Genomic DNA, 10333 nt, shown 5'->3' with positions numbered 1-10333 from the left:
GTGACCCAATTCCGATTTTTTGTCAAATCGGATTTTTTTTTTTTTTTTTTTTTTTTTTGCCGGGCCGTTCACACTGCCACACATATGCGACCTGTATGTGTTCTGCAGTCGGAACGGGCAAACGACCTGAAAATGTCCCACATGCGCAGTAGAGGGCGCAATAGCGTCAGCGTTCTTAGTGTTCTGCCAACCGCAATAAAAAGAAGTGCTCAGTGTTTGCGGAAGTAAACATGGAGGCTAACGGTGGAGCTTAGCTTACATATTTGAAGTTGTTGTCCAACCGGAGCAGCATATTAACAACTTAATCCTCATTATAGTCCGTCATAGTTGTTTTTCTTCCCACTTGCGCGTATAAGGACGTAGAATTTGTTGTGACGTTCAGTTCGGATGAATGCGGCCTGGACGTTTCTCAATACTCAAGAACGCAAGTACTTTCTTGAGTTCTTGGCAAGTACGTACCCGCAAGAACAGTTGAAAGTCCGGTCTTACCGAAATGTATTGCATTTTTACCACCATTAATTGCCACGAAAACTCATTTAAATTTGTTTTTAGGCGAGAAAGTAGACCTTATAGCTTCATCTATCCACTCAGTTCATCCAGAATATTCATACTTTAATATTTGCTCCGGAGTTTTTCGGAGTAGCATAGCTCCACTAACAGACCGGAGGAGCTGCCAGTTTAACGGGCGGTTGGAACGTGTTTTCCCCGCTAACCGCAGGCTGATTTCAGCAAGTCACTGTCGTTTTCCGCTGCTTGTCATCTGTTCGTAGCGGCTGAAAGTGAGATATAAAGTGTAGCAGAATAGGAAATATCTCTTCTCTTAGCTTATTTTTTATATTTATTTAGTTAATATTGGTATTTTATAAATTGTGTTGACAAAGACTTTCAAAACCAATTACTTTCATTCGCTAATTAACTGTTTTAGGGCATTTAAATTCGTAGTAAGAAAAAATATTTTAATACAATGTCCCTTCATGATCAGAGAATCATACTTTAATTGTAAATTAAAAAAAAAAAAAAAATTTCCCTAGGATTATCGTTTCATGTATGAGAGTGAACTCTTATTTTTCATTGTTTTATGCAGGCAGCTCTTCAGGTGAGCAGACTGCAGTTCCAGGTTTACTTTCACCTTCCCAAAAACTCCTGGAGATTCTCTTCATCCCCGTGTCCTGCCAATGTTCTCTTCACTGTCTCCTCATCTTAGAAAAAACACCATTAAATTATGGTAATATTTGCTTTTGACAGTCTCAGTATGAATTTCCTGGAGTTATTGACTGATTATCTGCTTGTTTTTGTTTATTTTTTTGTTATTCTAATTCCTACATCCCTACAAAAATTATGTTTCTCTTTATCTTACTAGAGTATACTTGATTATGATAACAAAGGAAACATAAGTTTGTTAATAAGTGTTTAGTAGTTATAAAATAACCATCCAGTTGTGTGACAGGAACTCTGGCCAGATGCAGGTTGGTAAAACATTAAATATGAAATTATTGTTTTAACTTTCCCTGTTTATGAATCCCCGGCAAACCTGGGGAATAAGGAAGAAATCAGTTAACTGCATGACAGGCTGGCCATCATCTATTATGATTTGTCATTTGAGATAAATATTTTATAAGCAAATGATCTGATGAAGGTGGCAAACAAGACTCAAGCTTCACTGGTAACAGAAGTCTGAAAAAGTAATTTGAGGTGATAAATTGTTTTCTATTAAGCTTTTTTCAATCAGTAATAAGGTGTTTCTACTTAGAAATTACTTTGCCTTAATTATGTATATTTGATACCTGTTAATATTTGTCCCAATTATAAAATTGTCCAGTCCCAATTGTTAAATTGTTCAGTTTAACACAGGAATTATCCTTTGTTAAACTGAACAATTTATTGAAATTTATGGAAGTTGAGTGACGTCATCAAGAACGCCCTGTTCCAATTGGCGAACTAGCATACTGCGTCCTTGTGAACTTGGTAAGAACGGACTTTCAACTGTTCTTGCGGGTACGTGCTTGCCAAGAACTCAAGAACGTACTTGCGTTCTTGAGTACTGAGAAACGGCCTAGGTTGCATTTGAATCGGATACGTATTGGATATGGGTCGCATTCAAAAAGAATCCGACCTGTGCTTTTCACACTGCCATGAAAAGATCGGATACAGGTAGCATTACGTTAAATAAAATCGGAATTGGGTCACTTTAGGCTGCAGTGTGAACGCACCCCTAAGTTTATTCCACTTGGCGTCGCTCTTGTTCTACGTTTCACATTAGTCTTTAGCCAGCTAACAACGTATGGAGAACGTCTCGACGTGTAACGTCATTACCGCTTCTACTTGTCACAACAGCGCGGCGATGATGAGCAGCGCGATAGTAGTCGCCTTTCTCTTGCGTTTGATCGTGGCATTTATTAATGGTAGAAAGTACCGGAATGGCGACTGCAAAAAAAGGCAACTGGTACCGGACTGTTCCATCATCTGCCGCACTATTGTTACAAGTGTAGTGTGCATGAAGTCAGTGTAGCTTAGCCTAGCACCTAATGTCAGCCATGACGAGGAATGGCGGGCGGGACTTCCTTCAGAGGTCCGCTCACCCTGTGGGCCGCTTTAATATTATACTTTAATATCACGGTGGGGGCCACGAGACATCGTCCTGTGGGCCGCAATTGGCCCGCGTGCCGTGAGAATGAGACCTCTGCTCTACACCCATGACTGTAGGCCACCCGAACAATACCATCATAAAGTTTGATGATAATACCAAAGTAGTGGGACTCATCTCTGGAGGAGACAAGACCACATACAGAGAGGAGGTGGAACAACTGTCTGTCTGGTGAACCACCAACAACCTCCGTTTGAACACGTCTAAGTCAAAGGAACCGATTGTTGAGGTGTAAATCAGACATTCAGCGCATCATTAAAATGGGGACTGGGTGGAGACGGTGCCAAATGTCAGGATTCTGGGCACCATCAGCGAAGACCTGGAACATTAACTCCACTTCAGTCCTGAAGAAGGCACAACAGACACTACTGCCTGAGGATTCTCAGGAAGAGCAACTTGAGAACTGAGCTGTTGGTGTTCTTCTATCGCTGCTCTTTAGAGTCGGTGTTGAGCCATGGTGTCTTGCTGTGGGTCTCCAGCTTCCTCAATTCCTGCGGCAGAGAGGAAGCAGCTCCAGAGGGTCATAAACAACACCCAGAGACTGAATGGCTGGCCTTTTCCATATCTGGAGAAGATCTACAGGACCTGCAGCATCATCAAGGACCCCTCACACCTGGACCACCACCTCTTCAAACTCCTGCCCTCAGGGAGGGGCTTCAGAGCAATAAAGTCAAGAACAAACGGACTTAAAAACAGTTTTTACCCAAGCTGTGTACTGAGAATTGCTAATTCATCTAAAACCTGATCTTTTTTTTCCCTTAATACCCCAGTTGTTTCTACTATATTTTCATATGTACTGAGATATACTTATTTATTTTTTTATTTCACCATGAAGATGGAGAGCGAAGCTCTCGATTTACTGGTCGATCTACGTTCCCACCCTCATCTATGGTCATGAGCTTTGGGTCATGACCGAAAGAACGAGATCACGGATACAAGCGGCCGAAATGGGTTTCCTCTACAGGGTGGCTGGGCTCTCCCTTAGAGATATGGTGAGAAGCTCGGTCATCCGGGAGGGACTCAGAGTAGAGCCGCTGCTCCTCCACGTCAAGAGGAGCCAGTTGAGGTGGCTCGGGCATCTGGTCAGGATGCCTCCTGGATGCCTCCCTGGTGAGGTGTTCCGGGCACGTCCCACCGGTAGGAGACCCCGAGGAAGACCCAGGACACGCTGGAGGGACTATGTCTCTCAGCTGGCCTGGGAACGCGATGGGTTCCCCCGGAGGAGCTGGAAGAAGTGGCTGGGGAGAGGGAAGTCTGGGCCTCCCTTCTGAAGCTGCTGCCCTCGCGACCCAACCCCGGATAAGAGGCAGAAAATAAATAAATAAATAAAATAGATGGATGGAATAAATAAAATGGATGGATGGATGGATGGAATGAGATAGATAGATAGATAGATAGATAGATAGATAGATAGATAGATGTTTTTTATTTATTTGTGCCTTTGAGAGTTATTTTTTTTTTATTTTGTTGTGCTTTCTTCCTTGCACAATGACAATAAAAGGAATTCTGATTGTGAAATATCTAATAGCTAAGGTAAGCTGAATATTCTATGATTGCTCATTAAGGCCAGGTTTTCATCCAGTTCTATATCCTACTGAAGCTCTCAATGCAACTTTATCTGGCTAACTATTTGAGCAACAATGGACAGACCCACAAGAGTAGAATATGCAGAACTGATGAGCAGAAAACTGATTATACAAAGATACACTGTGTGAACAATCATTATGCAAGTTGTAGTAGTGAAGAAAGGGGCCACTTCATTATCCTTTCATCTTTAAGGGCTTTACTGGCTAGCCACATAGTGGAGTACTGTGATGCTCGATGGAGCATTGTCCTGCATAAAAATTATGATTATATGGTCAAAACTAAAACTTGCCTAATAATTGTGCACACAGTGTAGCTCCACTATCTGCAAACTTTTCATGAAACATGCACCTCCAGCTAAAGCAAAATGCCTGAATGTTTTGAGTATTATGTGTTTTGATATTGGTTCTATATTCAACATAAATGAAGACTAAATGTAGCCTGGGGTTTTATAATAAAACATTTTGGAGAATGCAACCTTCAGAGGTAGAACAGCAAAAGTGTTGGATAGGAAAGGAATTTTCTTCACCATTTCCCATGATGTCTCAGACTTTTGTGACATTTCTGACAATAACAACATGGAACAAGTTGCTAAGTGTAACTTCCACTTAGCTCAACTGAAAGTACTTACACTTAGCCTTCTCCTCATCGCGGCCTCTGGTCAGCAGCACAAGCCCCACTATCAGGTTGTTAAAGTGCAGTCCTTTAGAGGAGCCTCCAAACGAGCTGTAGATTACCTGAAACAGACAGGAATAGAAAGGCTGAAGATATTCAGAAAATAATACAAGGAGAACTGATGAGCTGAAAACTGTTGTTGACAACACAAAAATGTTTTAGTCACAAAACTAAAAAGGAAGAACTCTGTTCAAATATGTAAACTTCTTCATTCTCTCTGTTCTTAGGTCCTGCTCTGCATCCAGAAAGCCTTTTCATCTCCTCTGGAATTTGGAGTCAAAATTCAAGATTTATCTGAGATTTTGAGATGCTAATCAGCTGCTCCTAATTGTAAAAACAAATCATTGTTGCCACGGTTACACATCTTAACTGAAAGTAAAACAGAGCAAAACTCATTCCAGTTGAACACCCTCTAACACCAGATAAATAACTGTCCAAACATGCAACGCCTCAACCAAACACATGAGCAAAAGTCTAAATAAAATGGGCAAATCAGCTCCAATGTAGCAGAAGCTCCAACATGCCACCACCATGCGTGGCAAAATTCTAGATCTGAAACTGATTATTTGTCATTGTAATAATGAGTAGCTTGTCCTTAGAAACTACATGTAGTTTATATTTGGACAAAGATAGGAAACAATGAAGAAAGTCCCTCACACTGATGAGCACAAAACCTGATGAGCGTGACGAAGGTCTGAGAAACTTTGTCTATTAAAAATTTGCAGGTTTAACAGTTTAAGTATTCCCCTTTTTCTGGTTGTGGGGTTTGGCCTTTTCTTTTTCCTACAGATTTGTTCTATATACAGATATGCAAAAAAAAAAAGCAACAATCAGCATCTGGACCGTTATACTAAGGATGTTTTCACAGCTGATAGTTCAGTAGATTTGGTTTGATTGGGAACCAAAGTGGCAACATTTGCTACAATTTCAGCCACTGCAGTTCTCTTTCACAAATCAACCAATCTCTTTGAAAAACTTGTTACCCCTCCTCGCCTCGCCTGTGGTGGCGTTGCACCAAGAATCACTCAAGGAAACAACAAAAAAAAAACACTGAATGAGACACTGTGCACAACTTAACTCTTTATGAAATGTAAACAAGCATTGAGTGGTGTCAGATTTTAGCGGCTGGACCATTTCTCCACTCATGCGTTTGTTTTGCTCTATGGTCCACTTCCTGCTTTTGGAGTACATTCATTCATCTGTTAAAAATGTAGGAACTAATTGCTTTACATTACAAAAACCATGAAACAAAATCAGGTTTTAAAGATGAAAGCAGGGAGAAGAAATACTACCAGTCACCAGCTTAAAAAAAAAGTTTACATAAAAGTTGAGTTTTCAACTATTTATTACAACAGGACATAAAGATACAGAGATCCCAAACGGTGCAGCGTTTGCAAAGCATGCTAACTGACTTGGAGGAGGTGACTGTGCAGTCAGTGTGCTAATGAAGCATGTCCTTGTCAGTAGGTCACACACTGTCTAACTTATGGTTTGAAAAAAAGGAAGTCAATGTGTGTCACACTTTGCTAACTTTTAAATCCACCATCACTTTTTCCCCTCTGTTATCTTCTGATGGTTCTACTGAATATAAATATACTAAACAGACAGACTACATGGTAAACACGTGTAGTGATGACTCATGTTATGTCACAACCAGCAAGGAGGGATTTACCAGATATTTTCCCTCTGAACCCTGAAGATGAATAATTGCAGTAGAGGTAAAGAATCATTCTGAGTACATATAATGTACACTGACATATGAATTCACAGCAACCTGCTGAGGTCACAGTGAAACAACTGAAACCTGTGTCTCTGTGTCTCCTGTGACGAAACAACCTTGTTCAAGTTTGTAACAGAGTAAAATGAGATTGCAGGGGAATCCCACCAAGCCTACAAACCGTCTGTTCGTCATGGAAAGTACAGGCTGGAGCATGTTTACCAAAATACCAGCAGTGACAACAGACAAGCTCATTTTTATACATCAATGTAGCAGGATGACATATCACTGATGTTAACTGTTCATACTCAACAAGCAGACATCACAGCTATATGACAGTGTGCATTCAAACACTGAATGACACAGAATAAGGCAATACCATGCTACATTATAACATGCCGAGTCAAACAGGAGTTTATTACATGCAACATTCAAGGAAGTTCAGGTTTATGGTGTAAACTGAACAGATCAATAGAAAACAAAGTTTAAGTGTTGATCTTGACTGCAGGTAAAGTCTAAAGTCTGATCTGTTCTTGTTATGTCAGTGATGACTATATGTAAAAATATTATCTTTTTTGTAACTCGCCACAGAATCCCCATATTATCTATGGAAACCCCTCGGCACACAGTTAATAACACATGGCTCCAGGTCTGTCCCTTTGCCCGCTGCTTTAGGTAGATCACCTTCACAAGCATCAATCATCAGCAGTGTTTTTTAATGGCAACATCACAAATTATGTCACTGTTTAATAACAAGATTTTATTTTATTTTTTAAATATTTTATAAAATAACTTTTTCATACTTCATAACATTTTCTCTTTTACGTATTTTTCTTTTACTAGCTAAAGTAGCTGATACAGTTCAGGTCAATTTCTGATTGAATTACTCGATTACTAAACTAATCATTTACAACAGCCCTAGATATCACAGAATTGCAGCATTAAGAACAGCAGTTCCACAGATGATGCTTACATATGCATTGTCTTCTCATCGCTGCATATTAGCAGATAGCAGATAAACACCTGCAGCTACCATAGAATCAATCAATCATAATTGTCTTCACTGCATGAAGACAATTATGCAAAAGGCTTTTATTCAGTTGTGTAAAAGGGGTTAAGTCTGTGAATCTGATAATAATTCACACACTTCAAAAAGGAACTCTGGATAAATCTTCAAATGATTCAAGACGGTAACACTTTATTTGAAGGGGTGTGCATAAGACTGACATGACACTGACATAAACATGACATGAACATGAACATTTATGAATGTTTATGACAGATGTCATGAAGTGTCATTCGGTAAATAATAACACTTTTAATGCAAAGTTGCTAAAAGTTGCATTAAAAGTCCATTAAAAGTGCCAACTTTACATGATTTTGTAAATTATAATTTAATGTAAAGTTGGCATTTTTAATGGACTTTCAATGCAATTTTTAGAGCAACTTTGCATTAAAAGTGTCATTATTTACCGAATGACACTTCATGACAACAGTCATAAACATTCATAAAGACTTCTTTATGTTCATGACAGATGTTATGTCATGTTTATGACAGTGTCATGTCAGTCTTATGCACACCCCTTCAAATAAAGTGTTACCTTAAAGACTAACTTTCTGACAGATCAAACTCTTTTCCTTGAACTGTAAAGATATGGCACATCTGCAGGCATGATTGAAGACACCAGCTGAAACCTTGCTTCTGGAGAGATGTCACTGAACTAACTGCTGCCATGGTGACACAGAGGCAGCAGCAGCACAAGGTGGGAAGGGGAAGTGGGGGGGGAAGAAGTACTGAAGCGCTGTGTGAGAGGAGGATGACTAATACCAGCCGTGCTGAAACGCACTGAAGACGCTGAGAGAGTTGACTGTACGCTCAGGAAGGGAGCCACGTTGTATTATTATCTAAAACTACTGGGTCACCATTATGCAGCTCTGAATGGAACACCTGCTTCTGATTGGTTCCCCTGTGGAAAGAGTTCACCGTCATAAACAGGTGTGACAGAAGGAGGTTGGATCACAGCAGGTCGCACCAAGCACACGTCACACTCCTGAACCCAACTTGATGTTCACCTGTACATCTACAGCAGTTACATCTACACCAGTTTACATCTATAGAAGGTGTTCAGTTTAGCAGAAAGAGGCTGCTCTTTCATTTGCTCCCTGAAAATATCTATAAAAAGTTCTGTTGTTTTTGGAATGAGAAAACTCTTATATAATGACTTAAGGGAAGACATGATGAGGCCCTCTGTGTGGTAGCTTATCAGGTTTTAGCATGTTTCCACCAGTGGTCCCCAACCTTTTAATTACCGCGGACCAGTCGAGACTTGGAAATTTTGCTGCAGCCCGGGGAAGGGGAGGTGAAACGTCAGATAAGGCTTCTGCATGTTGGTGTTCCCGCTAAATCCTGAATATGCCCAATTTGGGTTGTCTTGGTCCTTTTATCGCAGCCTGTGGGGTTTTCCCTGACTGGGAACGAGAATACAACCTGCTGAATGTGACAGGTAGCCAATCAGAAAGCGCGGTGACGTAAGAACAGAGGGGAATCCCAAACAGCTGACATATCGCGCAACTGAGAGTCCGGTGGATATCGGAGATGATATGTGGAAATGTTTATTATTATATGTAAAGGTCATTATTATATATGTTTATTATGTTTATTCAGTTAAAAATGTTAACTATGAAAAAACATAGTCACCTCCAAATCATAGTGCAGCAAAGAGCGGCTGCTCCCGCTGTCTTTTATCCACCGCCTTTTCTTTATGTTACGTCTTTTATCTTTTAAAATGACTCCACAAACTGTCACTATTGCTTCTACATCGTCATCTGTGTTTGGTTATTCTAAATTCCCGTATGCTATGTTGGGGGTTTTACTGGATTATCTTCTGGAATCGCGATGTTTGTGACTGGAATCGGTTCGTGTTGCTCCTGCCTTGTGGCTGAACAGGAACCGATCGAACCTGTTGTACTTTTATCAGCTCTGTGATCACAGAGGTTTGGAGAATCGGCCGACAATTCTTAAATCTTGCCGTCTAAACCAGACTTAAGACTCACAAGCTCTACTCATCTCCTCTCGACCACTGCCCAAACGCCCTGACTGGTCGCTATGGTAACGTTTACATATCCCTTCAAAATAAGATACAGATGCGCCACAAAAACGAGCATTTTACTTTCGTGAAAATTTTAACTCACGATGACTAACGGGAGCCCTGAGCTTGTTTCTCTGCAACGAGACGGTCCCATCTGGGAGTGATTGGAGACAATGACACCCGAAGTGTTGCTTATATCCACAGCCTGCTGGGTCTCTACGTGGTGAAGCAGTTTGAAGCTTCATTGCTTCATTAGCAGCTGGTCGCCACATGTTACGCAGGCTTGTAATGTGGGACTCACCTACCAGTCTGGGATAAATCCATCCTCCTGTCTCTCCTCTGGGCCTTTTCCCCTTTGCAAAGTAATTTTCCAAAGACATCTGATCCGTTTCTTAAGCATTTTGCTGCCTGTTGGATCAGTGCTGGCGCACAAGTAACCGAGAAAATCCGGTTAAAGGATTTTCAAAATAATAGATCCTCCAAACTCAAATAATACATAAAACGGAAATAATTAACTATTTCTTGCACGGCCCGGTACCAATTGGTCCACGGACCGGTACCGGTCCGCAGCCCGGGGGTTGGGGACCACTGCCGTAGACCATTCTAACTAACTTTTGCTATGAG

At 40.8% G+C, this 10333-nt stretch overlaps 1 protein-coding gene across 2 annotated transcripts in view; it reads right to left on the bottom strand.

Moving 5' to 3' along the window:
• The window catches only part of usp32 (ubiquitin specific peptidase 32), a 73634-nt gene that overhangs the window by 46304 nt on the left and 16997 nt on the right, over nt 1-10333 (bottom strand). For both annotated transcript variants that reach the window (XM_015048164.1, XM_015048165.1), the window contains exon 3: nt 4860-4965. In XM_015048164.1, coding sequence (XP_014903650.1) covers nt 4860-4965 — 106 coding nt within the window. The remainder of the gene's footprint in view (nt 1-4859; nt 4966-10333) is intronic.

This window comes from Poecilia latipinna, unplaced genomic scaffold (assembly GCF_001443285.1).
Source record: "Poecilia latipinna isolate Pla-1442-1.1 unplaced genomic scaffold, P_latipinna-1.0 Scaffold864, whole genome shotgun sequence".
NCBI lineage: Eukaryota > Metazoa > Chordata > Actinopteri > Cyprinodontiformes > Poeciliidae > Poecilia > Poecilia latipinna.
Note: the sequence above shows the minus strand (reverse complement) of the source record. Positions and strands in the feature narration are given on the sequence as shown.